At 41.4% G+C, this 15,628-nt stretch overlaps 1 protein-coding gene across 1 annotated transcript; it reads left to right on the top strand.

The window, feature by feature from the left end:
- The first annotated feature begins 1,074 nt into the window (after positions 1 to 1,074).
- cpn1 (carboxypeptidase N, polypeptide 1) lies at positions 1,075 to 14,345 on the top strand. Its single transcript, XM_041066775.1, has 9 exons — positions 1,075 to 1,526; positions 3,920 to 4,116; positions 5,569 to 5,724; positions 9,120 to 9,296; positions 9,422 to 9,533; positions 11,119 to 11,258; positions 12,022 to 12,121; positions 12,765 to 12,883; positions 13,114 to 14,345. The coding sequence occupies exons 1-9, from the start codon at positions 1,292 to 1,294 to the stop codon at positions 13,222 to 13,224; spliced, it is 1,347 nt and encodes a 448-aa protein (XP_040922709.1). The 5' UTR covers positions 1,075 to 1,291; the 3' UTR covers positions 13,225 to 14,345.
- Positions 14,346 to 15,628: the final 1,283 nt, after the last annotated feature.

Here is a 15,628-nt window from a genome sequence, read left to right as displayed (position 1 = left end):
AATGTGAGACTGTGAGAAAATCAATAACAGAGAAGAACATTTCCATGGAAAGAAGCTATGTTGTGGCCAAGTTGGTCTTTGTCTTTTACTAAATTTGTGTCCGCATCTCTGTCCTTTACATTGTCTCTCTTCCTCGCTTTTCCCCCCCTGCTTTCTCTCCATCCTCGTCAATTTATTTTCCTTTCTTTTCATTTTTTGGCATTTCTTCTTCCTATTGAGCTTCATGTTGCTCAGTTTTCCATCTTCAGCTCTTTCTCTTGCTTCACGTTTGCCTCTCCCTGTTCTCCCTTTAGACACTCCTGCAAGCGGTTGCACAACTTTCTGTGAGGAAAAAAAAGCTCCTCTTTTCTCCAGCAGGTTTGATTGACAGCACCCCTTGCACACTCTGTAGTACGTGTGTGTGTGTGTGTATGTGTGTGTGTGTGTGTGTGTGTGTGTGTGTGAGAGAGAGAGAGAGTGTTCGCGGGGGGTGCATGTGTCTTGGCATCAGCCGGTGTCTTTTAAAAGTTTAATTGCAGCATTTGGTCTTTCTTCTCTGGGCCGTAAGAGCATATGTGGGTATGTTTTCCTACGTGTGTGTGCGTGTATGAATGCTTCTTTGGGGAAACAGAGCAACAAAACCAGTCCAAAGGTTGCGAAAGAGCTCACACACTGATTCATCTGAGGAGTGCAGGCACACGTGCACACACACACACACACACACAGGAGTTGTGTGTTGACTTAAGAGTTAATGAATGGATGATTGAGGGCTGCAGGGGTTGGGGAGAGCAGTGCCGTGGAAACAACCCCTCTTTCCCAGGAAGGGAGTATAGAACCGAACCAGAGTGAGAGACAAAGAAAGGGATAGCAAATGAGTGTCTCAGAGACAGAATGAAATTCAGATTGTGTGTGCAGAGAACCAAGGGGGCTGTGGGGCGAACTACTTGAAGCAGAAGCATTCTAAGCAGCAATAAAGCAAGTAGCATGTACTTGACAAGGACCCAAAGGGAAAGAGAGAGGGAGAGAAGCAGCTGTTGGAGGAGGAGAGTGAGACAAAGAAGGAGCGAGGGGCTGTCCTTACTTGCTCTTCAGTGTGAGGACTGTATGTGGGAGGAGGCAGGGGGAGAGGGAGAGCAGGAGAAAGAAGGGGAACAAGAAAGGAAAAGAGCAAGCAGGGACTGAGCAGTATGGCTGGTGTGTAAAGCTATAAAGATAAATCTGAAAGTGTGTGAGTGTATTCCTTTGTTGTAGCAGTCTCCTCACCAGGCTCCTCTTACCGCCTCCTGTGCTGCACAACTTGGGCTGAGGGACTATGCAGCAGGGGTGGACTCTTCCCTGGCTTGGTGCTGTCCTACTGGGGCTGATGGGGCTCCTGGTGTCGGGGTCAGAATTCCAGCATCACCGATACGAGGACATGGTGCGAGCCCTGTTTGCAGTGCAGAGCGAATGCCCCTACATCACTCGCATTTACAGCATCGGGCACAGTGTGGAGGGGCGCCACCTCTACGTGCTGGAGTTCAGTGATAACCCGGGCATCCATGAAACATGTGAGTAACACCTGATTCACTGTTTGAATGTCCACTGTGGATGGCCAGGTCACATGAAGACCAAAGGTGTTTTTATGAAGGATGATAACAGGGACAATAGGTCATAGTTACAGACACACAGCAAAGTCCAAGTTAATTTAATGTTTAGTCTTAAACAAAACATGAAAACCAATTTATATTTGTTAAAATATCTGTATTACAGAGAGCTCCTATCATTTCTAATGCCACTAAGTATCTTCTGAAGCTAACCAACATGATATGTTTTTCTGGTGCCACAGAAACTTGAATTTAAATGATTATGGACTTCTAATGCCCAAGCCTTGTCACTGGTTGCCCATTTGTTTTGCACTTCTTGCTGTGGGGAGTGAGAACATAGCTGGCAGGAGACAGAAGCAGTCTGTGGGGGCTCTGGTTTTTTCCTGAGGAGATGAAATGCAAGCTTTCGATTTGGCTTTATGAAGCTGAATTACTGTGTGGTTCAACAGTGAAGACAAAAAGGAGGAGTTATCCCTAGCTGGCTTCTTTGATAAACATCAGCGACCATGAGCTGTGGAAAACTCAAAGTGAACAAGGAAAGGCAAAAGTGAAAGAATTGAGGCAACATCTGTGATTCATTTCAAATTTTTTTGCCATCCAACCACTGATAAAATGTGGGGGTGTTATTCAAAGCTGAGTAGATGACACAGGGGTTCAGTCTGAGTCAACAAGGCTTTAACCCTGAACCCGCTCTTGCAAAAGCTTTGCTTGTTTTTCCCCCCTCTCCTAACCACTGAATCAGCTCTTCAGGTGTTTATTTTGCATATCGGTTGCAAATTGAAAACCATAAACTCATTACAGCCAGTGTTTGTACTAAAAACAGGCCAAAGGGTCATACTCATGTAAGTGATTTTAAAGGTTTTTCCACTCTTGCATTTGTAATGGCAGCTACTTAAGCAACAAAAAAAAAAAAAAAAAAAAAAAAAGGCTTAACAACTGCAAAGAACGCTTCTTTGGCCACGGCTGAGCTTGCATTTTTTTCTGCATTTGCACACGTAGGGGCTTCCTTCAGTAGAATAGAAGGATGTGCGCCTGTTCTGTTGCAAGGTGACTGAGGGTGAAAAACAGGAACCGTGTACTTCATGGAGGGGAATGACCTCAGGTCTTGTCTGGGTCAACCCTCTTGCACCCTTTAGGAAGTTCATGTCTTTCACATACTGCTGAGTGTGTGTGTGTGTGTGTGTTTAAAGCTGCATGCTAGAGCCAATACTGTTTTCTGAACTCAAGGCCAATTGGCCCGTTGTTAAAGAAAAGGAGGTGAATTGCAGTGGCCAAGCAGCCATTTGGATGCCTGAAGCAATTAGAGAAGGGTGTTCATAAATTTGGAAGTATCTGCTCACACACAATTGCCCAACCCCCCCAAAAAAACCCACAATTATTTATCCATGTGAACAGAAGTCAAAATAGTTACAACAGTTGCAGTGCTGCGTACTGTGGGTATAGGGTACAATAATAAATACTAGACACACACAGTTATAAACTCACTTAGTTCTAGCCAGTGTTCAGCAGTAGCCCTGTCCTTTTGCTGCAACGTTTTGGGGGCACATAGGTCTCTCAGTGTAGCAGCAGTGATTAATGAAGGGACCCCTGGGAGGAGGGAACCCTACACAGAGCGGGAGACTGTTTGGATAGGTGGCTCACCCAATCAGTGATGGATACTCGCAGGAATGCCAGATGACCTTATCCAAATAATTCAATAATTCAATCAGCTGTAATCAGACTCACTCCCCTGAGTTCACCTTTGTCAGAACCTTGAGAAAAATCCCTATCAAGAAATTGCAGTAGTATGAAAAGGTTAAGCTTTGTAATGAGTTTAAAGTGAGATTGGGAATGTTTTGAAAAACTAAATAAATAAATAACACAATCTTCCTCTTACAATTGAAAAAAATGATTCCGCAAGCAGTAAAATGAACCCTTTGTTGGTTTAATACATCTCCACAGCCTTACTTGGTGTGATCAGTAGCTCATGGTGGTTAATGTTTGCTAAAGGGGAACTCCACATCAAGGTCAGATCAAGGTCACACCAGGCCTCTGTAGCCCACTCCCCATCGCTGCTTCAAACTATAGCGCCTCGAGGCAACAATAGCCTCATCCAGCATAGCACACTGGATGATAAATTATGGTTTAAATCTTATAACATTTAGAAACTCAAGGCAGTGGCTTAGTGACTCAAAAAAAAAAAAATCTCATAGGCTGAATTGAAAACATGAAGAAGACAGCCTACCTAGTGAGTGTGCTCATATATGTGTATATATGTGTGTGTGTGCTCAGGCATTCATTTTAAATGTCACGCTTGGAAGCTCCTTGTGGCTTTTTGACCTCATGCCCCCCCTTCCACCTCTCCACTTCCTCCCCAGTGGAGCCTGAGTTCAAGTACGTGGGCAACATGCACGGCAACGAAGTGCTCGGCCGCGAGCTGCTCATTAAATTCTCCCAGTTTCTGTGCGAGGAGTATCGGGCCGGAAACCAACGGATCACGAGGCTGATCCATGACACGCGCATCCACATCCTGCCCTCCATGAACCCTGATGGCTATGAGGTGGCTGCCAGACAGGTAATGTACACCCTCACATACATGTGAGCTCCATGCTTCAAAAAGCCAACAGGAAACCAGAGAAAATCTTCCACAGGGACACGTTTGCCTGTTTTTCTTGAGCAACCATTTACCACTTGTGGAGAAAAAGTTTCCACATTTTTCCTTGATTGTGTTCTTGCCAGTGGAAATGTTAGAAATGTTAAGGTCCCTCTGTGAAACTTGATACCTGCAAGTTAAATCACAGCTCAGTACACACATTCAACACACATCTTACCTGACTCCCTCTGATAACTAAGGGTATCTGATATGATACAGAACGAACATCTGTGTGTTTAAGACGAGCAACCAGGAGCCAAACACTATCAGGTAACTTTTTTCCACTGTTTCCAAATGTCTGTAATCCCATCGATCAGCTCCCTGAGAGAGCCCCTAGCTTTCTACCAGGGGTAATTATATGGGCTGTGAAACAACAGACACACATGCAATCCCCTTTAACTCACACACACACACGTGCGCACAATCTCTTTGAGACTAATTATACGTCCTGAGGACGCCAGTTGCACATGACTGTCCCACTCTTTGCCACTCAGACGACACATGTACACCACACTATAATTTGTTGCATCAACAGATGTTTGGGTGCAGCAGCATCTGGAAAACAATGGGGAAGGCTGTTTCATCCAAGAAGGCACAGTAGTGATTTCGGGTAGTAATTTAGCTTTTGAGGAAAAACAGCAAAAGATATCATGTCTATGGCATCAGAAAATGTAAGATTTAAATAGTCCCATATAGAGTTCAGTCAGTTCTTCCAACTGTCTTCCAGCAGGTCAGAAAATTCTGTAAAAGCCTGCATGGAAGTTTTTACAAATACTATGCAAATCCAATACAAGCCTCCCTATTTTGGAACACATATTTTTTTGGAATGTTTTCCTGCTGTCAACCCGAGAGCATCTTTGCTTTATAGTCAGTAATGAAAAGTAATTTTTAGAATAACACTCAGTGATAAAAGGTCATCTTTGGAGTCACAACCAATGCAAACAAAACAGAAAATTCCAAGGCACTCTGACTCCTGAGTGTAATAAATCAGTCTACAGCCATGCTGATGGTTCTGTGAGGCCCTACCAATGGGCCATCACTGCCATCTCTAAGGCACCAGCATGGCTGAAATCTTTTAATATTATGCAAGTAAATATTATAGACTTTTTAAAAAATTATAGTCAGGAAGGATTTGAGCTTGGATTCCTAAGAGAACAAGTTTATTGCGAATTAAACTTTAAATTCATAAACAACTTGGAAACCAATTGACCAATCCTTCACTGCTTTCAAGGAATATGAATTTGTAGCCTGAATATACTAGAAGCCCAGAAGCAAAAACATGATAATTCATTCCCTCAGCTGTAACAAGTAAGATGATTGTGACCCAAAAGGCTGCAGTTTGTCAAGCTTGATAGTTTGTCTGTGGGTCAACAGGGTCCAGAGTTCAATGGCTACCTGGTGGGTCGAGGAAACGCCAGAGAAATCGATCTGAACCGGAACTTTCCAGACTTGAATGCGCTCATGTACTATTACGAGAAAACCAACGGACGAAATCACCATCTGCCTTTGCCGGACAACTGGAAGCAACAGGTCAGTGCTACTGGATAAACACTGAGAAGGCACATACACAATCAGTGCATGTGTGTATATATATGTGTGTGTGTGCACTTGTACAAACATGTGCATGTTAGGGTAAGAAAGGAAGATGGATGATGACATTTTTCATGCTCGTGTTAGTGTGTGTTCAGTGTTTGAATGTGGACTTGAATAACGAGCAACTGTAACATAGCAGAGTTATCTTGGTTTTAATTTTGTTGACACAGATGAATTCATGAGATTTGCACTGGATCAGATTCTACTGCTGTCTATAAATTTATGTTGCGTGTGTCAGGTTGCGTAAGTTTGTGTATGAGCAGTCTGACCCATATAGATTGGCGTGTTAGCTTATCTTACTGTAAAACCTATATCTCCTCATGTAAACTGTCCTTTGTCTTAGCAAACTGAAACAGGCGGGCAAAACGGTAGCTGCAATCTTTCAGGACAAAGTGGAACAAAAGCATCTCTAAAAATATCTTTTAGATTCAGCCTCAATTTTAAAGACAGTCCAGATGTGTTGTTGACAAATAATATGAGTTTATTTGTCATGGGATCTGTTAGCTGTTAATTTTTTTTTGTAATTTTCAGTAATTTCAAGTTCACCCAAAGTCCTCACTCTTGGAATGATAACACCTGATAAGATATATGTACTGTATATGAAGACCTTCAGCTTCAGCTAAACATTTTTGTCTCCCTATCACCACCATGAGAAGTTGAACTGGCCCACTTTGCGGTCTCAGAGTGTAACTGTTACCTGCTACCTTGAGGTGCTGCCTGGCTCTTCACATAGCATAGCATGTTCGTTGCCAAGCCTCTGTAAAAACACAAGTGCCCATTTTCTTGAAATAACTAATACATTCACCACTGTGCTCGCCCTGGTTGTGGGACGTTGTGTTGCTATGAGACTATTGGAAATCAACTCACAAGCACTGTGCTCCATGAAATATTTCAACTTGGCAAAAACACACAGAAAGCCCTCTGCACAGTCAGCACCTGTACATGCCACCACATGTCCTTTCCATTAAAAAAATAATTAAGAAAATGCACAACAGAAACCTGCTCTACACAGTGAATAACAATGAGGGAATAAACTTCATTATTTATTTAATATACAAATATATGTTGGCCTCTGCTTCAATTTGTGGCTCAGTGTTGCAATATATATAGTTTAGTTTGGCTGTGGGAGAGCTATGACTTTATTCTGGGTGATTGAATGGTCTCTGCTTTTCTTTTCTTTTTTACTGTGCACTTATTATTTCAGATCACTGCACTGTAGAATGAACAGAGAATAAGTGGAAGTATGCAAGTATGTTATGTCAAACTATTCCTAACAGTCCGCCAAAAAGTACTTTTTAAGTATTAAGGTCAGATCCTGGGGGACGTCTCGTCTGCAGTCATCTTATCTTCAGCAGACATTAAAATAGCTACTGTATTCATGGTTAATTTCCCTGAAGTTTATCTCTTAACTGGCCGGGCCTTTGGTCCCTCCCTCCTGAAACAACTGAGTATTGTTACTGCTGGAGAAAGTAATATCTCTACAAATTTAATAAAACATCCCTCCAAGTTTAAAAAGTCGAATGCAGTCAAATATGACAGAGGTTTTCTCCATCACATTATGACACTGTTGACCCAATTAACCACATATGAGTATAACAATACTTCTATAAGCCTATTCACCAGTTCCTGGGCTGCAAATGCACTAAGAAAACTAAAACGCTGGTCCTTCCAGGTTCGGGCTGGTTGTCTTACCCACATGACTGCCGTTTGAAAGAGATACACAAAAGGGAAACTGTGCTGCTGTTACAGATACTTCATTCATGCTAGTCAGGATTACATCCTCACAGGCTGCATGAAGCCACAAGTCCCTGTGCTCGCCTGCAGGCTCAGTCACGCTGCATGTACATTAGCCAGCTGATGATGTTTAATTCAGAGGAATGAGTTTAGTCAGTAACACCGTTCTACAATAACTGACAAATACAACAACCTAGGGCCTTCCAGGTGGCTGACTCATGCAGTATTTTGATTTCTGTTTGAAGAGGCACAGTTTTAATCCTCAAACCCTGTAACAAATTGAAAAATAGGACCAGCATTTGTTCTCATCTGAGAGTTTCCCCGTGTAGTTGTAATTATTCATGGTTAGTTTCATGTAGGAATCAATTTTTTTAGGTTTTCAACCACTCGCAGACTGACAGCAGGGGTCTGTTCTTGGAAATACTGCATTTACTCAGCCTCCTATAAAGAGCTCACCTCTGACCATGAAGCTGGGGAGTAGCTGATAACTGATCAGCCTGCAGAGGCTAAGTCCATCATACAGTGTGAAGATGTACCTTGAATTGTCTGTCAGTGAACCACTGAGTGATCCAGAATGTGTGGTTTTGCATTATTTTATATTTGTCTCTGTCCGTGCAGTTGTCTGACTATTGTAACCTTAAGATATGATTGTCAGCATGCCTTTGTTAGTGTGTGTGTGCCCCCCATGTGTAACCCTACACCATGGTGACAGTTCTGACTTCAAAGCATGTATGGGTGTATATAAAGATCCACAGATCATAAATACCTGCCAGTCCTTCAAACAGAGGTCCCTCCTCTTGGTACCAGTGCTGTGTTCAAGGCTAGTGGGCTCTGACCGGCCTGAATATTCTTGAACAGAGCCAGACTGTGTTTATTTTCCTACATACCTTATTCAAGGAGAGGTATTACTCCTTGTCTCCAAGCATGATTTACGGATAGGAGTGTGTAAGGATAGTTAGCACTGACGATTAGGATGTGTCTAACATTTAACTGGAGATGCTGTCTGGTAATGTGAAGCAAAAGGCTGATCATTTTTATGCAAAATGAGATGCATTAATTAATGATAAGTAAATATTAACAGTCTTACGTAACCTTTAAATAGCCTGTTGTGTTTCATCTTGTAAAGCTGAAGGATTATTTCATAGGCCTGAGAAAGGCAGATGATATCTTGATGAATTAACCTGGTTGCCTAAAAGTGAAAAACAGGTAAGAAAAATCACAGAGAAAATATGTCCAAGTAACCAGCCAAGAGAAGCCATTGGTTCTGGGTGAAAAGAAAACCAGATGTCCTCAGTCCACTGATCTTGTCTGGTTAAGGTCTGGGATGATGTGAAGCCTATGTATATACTTTCTTATAAGTCAATAGACAACAAACAGGAGGTCTGATGGACAAATGGCATTGGACAGTTTGTTTCAAGGACTGGGAAGAATTTGTGCACTAATTATTGTCTAATTATTTAACAATAAAACAGTTGGACAAATGCAGTATGTCTTTGGGTGTGTAAATATGTAAAACGATCCACATGGCCTATAAGTACATCAACCATCAAGTTATAAGCTACTTCCTTTATAACTTCCTCACTGACTGTCCTCCACAGGTTGAACCAGAGACTCTGGCGGTCATAAAATGGATGCAAAACTACAATTTTGTCCTGTCGGCCAATCTCCATGGAGGAGCTGTGGTGGCCAATTACCCCTTCGACAAGTCGAGAGATCCCCGCATTCGAGGGAGGACCACATATGCAGCCACTCCGGACGACAAACTCTTCAGACAGGTGTGCTGCAGATTGAAAATTCTTTCCAGGCGTTTCACACATCTGATTTAATTGCTGTCTGTTACATTTGTGTGAAAACGTGTTGCAAATGATGGGGGCACATGTACATTTGTGTGTTCTGGCAGTTGGCAAGGACCTACTCGTACGCTCACAGCTGGATGCACAAGGGCTGGAACTGTGGGGACTTCTTTGATGAGGGGATCACCAACGGGGCCAGCTGGTACTCTCTGTCCAAAGGTAAACCTTGGTGCATGAGCAGCATGAAGCAACAGGTTTTAATCTATATACATTTAAAAACTTGGCAATTTCTGCCTGTAATGTGACTCTACATTTGGATTTGCACAGTATGAAGATGGCATACTGTCACGTTAAAGAACTAGTGCTTACTGTTTGTTTCCTGTTTACTTGGCCATGACTTTCAGCTTTAGAGGTGCTGGTGATTTTGTTACCTTTATACAAAGTCAGGCAAGGCTAACAGTCCCCTTAAGTTTCCAGTCTTTGTGCTAAGCTAAGCTAACCGCTGGCTGGTGGTAGCTTCAAATTTAACTTTTACAAATGAGACTGATATCAGTTTTCTCACCTAACTCTCGGCAAGAAAGAAAATAAGCCTATTTCACAAAAGGCCACCTGCATGAATGATGGCAGGCGCTGGCATAGACTTCAGCATGAATGAAATGCCTTGACTGGCTTGCATGGCACGCTTCCCTGGTGTCTTCATGAACTCTCTGACTCTCTCTTGGGCCTCTGTGCTCTTCTCCCGCCTTTGACCTCCTCACCTCCTGTACATCAACAGCTGCACTCCCACTGACCCCTCAGTTTAGCTGCTCAGGTTTGTAAATGACACCACTTTGGTGGGTTTAACAACCATTAGAAGTCAGTTTACATCGGAAATTTTAACAAAAGTTTGAGAGGGCCTTGCTTTTTTAAAAAGTTAACTATTTACCTCGAACAATTTCATAGATATAAATACACACTGCGTATTGTATATTTCCAGTCTAGTGTTGACTAGTGTATCTTGTCTTTGTGTTATGTGTTGTGTAAATAAATTCAGTGTCTCATTGGTAGCACCTTTATTTGCACATAGAAAATAAAAAACTGTGAATATTTGAGATTCACTTTTGTATTTTTTGTGCCATGCAAAAAGCCAGATGCAGAGCTGGGCTGTTACTAGGGTTTAAATAATATTATTTACTGGCATTGGCCACCTACAGGCCACTGGGAGTTATACGAGGTTTGGCACTGGCAACTTAGTGCTCATTCCCCCTTGTTTGGTTCATGGGTTGGGAACTTTGTTTTAAGACTTGGTGAATACTTATAGTAATGTTTTGGCATAGAATGCTTGGAAGCAACAGCACACCAAGTTAATCAGACTGTTTGGGCATGTATTCAGTTCCACTACAGGTAATGTGTAGCTGCAGCAATAACAGGACCCACCTCTTTGATCTTTAAGTCCTGGTCTGAGCTGGTCTGGATTCTTCCACGGAATGTGAATTTGTTGAGCCTTTCAGTTGAGTCATGCAAGCTTTTGACTTGGATGAAAACACCCACAGTCACATTTAGTCGGAGCATGTTATGTTTATTTTAACAACCCCTTTTGCTCCAAGTGTTATGTCACAGTCTATGAAGTTACATTTAAACTTTCCCTCCCAATAATGGCCTCATATGCATTAGGCTTTAGAAAATCCTCTCTTTCAAAAAGTCAGTCTGATTTTCAGTGTACTGAAAGCTATTTTCTTAAAGCCAATACTATGAAAGAATTAAATGAGATAGTTTCGAAACAATTTAGCAAAAGCATTCATCCATGACATTGTGTCTATTTCAGGCATGCAGGACTTCAACTACCTGTACACCAACTGTTTTGAGATCACCCTGGAGCTGAGCTGTGATAAGTTCCCTCCAGCATCAGCGCTGCCCAGAGAATGGCTGGGCAACCGAGAAGCACTAGTTTCATACCTGGAACAGGTCAGAACACACACACACACACACACACACACACACACACACACACACACACACACACACACACACACACACACACACACACACACACACACACACACACACACACACACACACACACACACACACACAATTTGGCAGATCACAGTTATGTCAGATTACAGTTTTACAATTTGACGAACACACCACAAACACACAGTCAGAAAATTACACACAAAAATCTGCAAGGAGTCAAGAGTCCAGTGATTTGGCTTCCTGTGAACACTGGCAGGGATTCCCTGGATAAAGTGACTCAAAATGAGCTGCATGAAATTCAGTGTAATACTAGTAAACTGACTTTTACCTTCTGTCAAGGATTAAATGAAACCATGGTTTGAAGACAAAATGTCCTTTATCCCACTGAGATAAAATACGGTGATGCTTTGCCACTATTAATGTTTCTAAAGCCACAAGGGAGGGTTCGGAAACATAAACCTTTTTCCACAGCACTGATTAAACAAACCAAACTGAAAGAGCCTTCAGATACTGTTCTCGTCTCGTCTTGCTTGTATATTTGTGGCAGATCACAAGACTGGAGAAGGGTAATAAGGTCTAATGTTCTGGCATTTGCTTCAAAAATGTACATTATGACCTGATATGACCTGCAATCAAAGCTATCAGTGGTCACACTTATTTCCTAATTTACTTATCAGCACATGTTCTCCATTATATTATGGCTGGCACAAAATGTACAAGAAGTAATATGAACATGTTTCTCCTTTTTCAGGTGCATCATGGGATAAAAGGCATGGTGTATGATGAAAACAACAACCCTATTGGCAACGCTGAGATATCAGTGGCTGGCATCCACCATGATGTGACCAGTGGTAAGACACAGTGGAAGGGATGTCAGCTGATTATCATACAGATGTGGCTGTCGGTCCTGGGAGGTTTCTTTTATTTGTTTGATTGTTTTTTTATTTACTCCATGACTCTGTTATTTAAGAAAGGTTTGTGGTAAATAATCTGCTGATGTATAAAAATAGAGTGTCCAAAAATCAATGTAAAAATCTTAAACACATAAAGAAAGTGAATTTTTTGAAATATAAATATGAAAAATCATCTGTGCTTCTTTGAAAGAGACCCAAGTGTGTATGAGAGAGAATTAATTTTAGTGTATCATCAAAATGAAAAATTAGTGCTGTGAATCCTTATTGGAATGGAACAAGTCTCCCTCTAGTGGTCACTTTGAAAATAATACAAATTGTACATGCAATGATATTTACCTTCACTAAAGTACTGTACATAAGTATTTTAATTCCATGCTACCTAGTTCACAGCACTTAGGACAACATTTATACATAATAAATATTGCTGATAATATTTGCACAGATTGAACTTGCTATTTCCTATAACTTTTACTTGAATAATGGATATAAATACTTCTTCCACCACTCTGTATCTTAATTTGAGATAGACTAGTAGGTTGTTTCCACCTCTCATCTTTTCCCCATGTGTGTGCTCCTCCAGGAGTGGATGGCGACTATTTCAGACTCCTGTTACCAGGCACCTACACTGTGACGGCATCCGCCCCAGGTTACCTCCCCTCCACCAGCACTGTCACAGTGGGACCAGCTGAGGCCATACAGGTGTGTGTGTGTATGGACAGGGCATACATAGGTGTATAAGACAGGAATCTAACAGCTGATTTGCAATTTTACAAATCAATGTACCGTTTTAGAGGAGAAAGTCCAAAGGGTCCAAATACACTTTTAGAGAACCCCAGACAAGGCTTGTGATTTATTTTTGTGTCTGTATGCTCTGTTCAGACATTGTGCCGTGATCACTGACACTTGATCCTTCATCTCTTTCCTGGCAGCTTCATTTTTACTTGAAAACAGCACCAAAACAAAACCTGAAAGTGAAGCACCACAACAGCAAGAAGAACCTCTCATCTCCTAAGGCCCCCTTGAAGCTTGGCCCTAGATGAGACACAGACAAACGTTACACAAACATGCGCCCACATACACTGAAAATCCCACATACTCAAAAACATGCACATATTCACACTCATACACACAAACACATACAGATTACAGATATGGTAAATGACCATGATATATGTATGTAATTTTACCTTTGTAGTCCTATGATTATATATTTCAAACCTCTGTGTTTTTGTTTGTGTTTTTGTTGATAAATATAAACTGTGTGTCTGTGTATTTATGTAACAGTGTTGATTTATATGAACACAGCTATCCTGTATTTGTAAAGGACTTTTTGGGTTTTGATTTCTATAATTTGATGAAATGAAAATAAAAGACTGTTTTTTGGTGCCATACTGTACCATCTCTATATGTTATGGTTTTACCGTGCTTTGTGGCCTCAGTGTTCTTTAATGCATTTTAAATGAATGAATCTTTGGCTTTTCCTTGCTTAATAATGACAATAATTCCAGTAGTAATCTTTATTTTATAGCAATTAACAGTCCAAAAAAATGCACACATGACGAGTGACTGAAGTATGAAGAAAGCAACATACATAACACAGAATTAACATGAGAAAAAAAAGAGTATCATTACAACAAATAGCACCTTCTAACTGGAAAACTCTAAAAATGTACTCTTACTTGCTGGCCTTTCAGACAACTACTGCTCTTCATTTTTAGAACAGTGACGCAGCCCCACAGCTATTCACGTTGAGTTCATATCAACGGGATATTGAAGCAGTCTGACAACACACGGTTCTGTTGTGAGCAGCATCAAAGCAGATGATCCATGTGAAACAAGTTGATGTAAAGGCTGAAGTTCTGCTTTGTCACAAGACCGAGCCTCAGCATCCTGGAGGTGGCAGCACAGGGCAGGGTGACGTCTCTTAGAACAATCCACAATAAAATCAGCAGACACATTTACCCTCATTCCCAACTGCTCAAATGAACTCCTGGTTTGGATTTGTAAATGTGTTTATGTTGTGCAAACATTTGTTAATTATGTCAAATCCAAAGCTGATGTATCTCTATTTGGACGGTGTGATTTTGGATTAATTTCACTTGTTCAGTTCAGTCTTTATCTTATTGATTCCCTTGTACACCTATTAAAGTGTTAATTGTTAAAACTTCAGAAAAATGTTTAATTATTGAAGAGCATGATACATGTGGAGGACAGGAAACTGAGGTTACCCTGTATTCTCACAGTGTGGGAGGAGCAAGAGGCCCTTTCCAAACTGGACTCTGTTAAGAGTGAATTGGACTCTTGAATGAGAGATCTCTCAACTTGTTTTTCCCCGTACCATTCACAAACATGAGAGAATACAACAATAGCCTCGCTGTGACGAACAGGAAAGAGGAAAAACGTACTTCACTGGGCACTGTGGCTTTACACCAGTGACACAGAGGTTCCCCAAAGATAAATGTGGAGCCACACACAGATCATGAACCGCAAGCCATCTGACATTAGCCATCAAACCAAGTGTCATGATAAAACTGAGTCATAATAGTCATTAAATTATTCACTTAATGACATCAGTTCAGCAATCTGCCCAGTTACTGCAATAAGTGCCTACAATCATTTTCATTTTTTGCCTGCTCCAATACGCTTGGGTTTGGGTTTTTCAGAGTAAACACAATAGCATGATTGTACAACGGCCAATGTATTCTCTGCCTGCAGAGCATTATAGTGACGATCAACTGGCAGCAAATATTGAAAGACAACAATAGTCCCACATACTGCCCTTGAATGAAAGTGGCCACTGTGTGAGAAGACAAAGCCAGCATTTCATACAGTGCCATTGATCTGGAGTCTTCTCAGCGATAGCATGGGTGTGTGCATGTGTGTGTGTGTGAGAGAGGTTGCGCTTGCATTTGTGTACTCTTAGTTGGCCAAATGTGGCGTCAATGAAGCCCAGCAGTGGGCCTACAGTTCCGGACATTTCCTACACAGATTCACCCACATTCATTGACTCACAGTTAACAGAGAGTGTCTGTGACACTGGTGGGCTTTATTGGACAACCACTCTAAAAAAGGGTTGTCTTATATAGCTCATGAAAATCTGACATTTCATTGGTTTTCATTCCACAGTGATGATGGAATGACCTATTGAAAAGTATAATTAAATGTAAAAGGTCATGAACCAAACATGACACATACCAAGACTTTATAAAGGTGCTTTAAAGTGATACCTACAATACAAACGTGTGTGAGTATGTGTATCTGTGCAATAGGTGTGTCTGTTTATGTATATCAGACTGAGGCTGTTTTCGTGTGTGTGTGTGTGTGTGTGTGTGTGTGTGTGCGTTTTTGTGTGACCTGTCCTGTATATTTTCCTTTACCATGCCAGCACTTGAGGGTGGAAACATCCAACTGGCTTAGCTTCCTGCTATTGTTCTGCACATACAA

Source organism: Toxotes jaculatrix, chromosome 21 (genome assembly GCF_017976425.1).
Source record: "Toxotes jaculatrix isolate fToxJac2 chromosome 21, fToxJac2.pri, whole genome shotgun sequence".
Lineage (NCBI taxonomy): Eukaryota > Metazoa > Chordata > Actinopteri > Toxotidae > Toxotes > Toxotes jaculatrix.
Note: the sequence above shows the minus strand (reverse complement) of the source record. Positions and strands in the feature narration are given on the sequence as shown.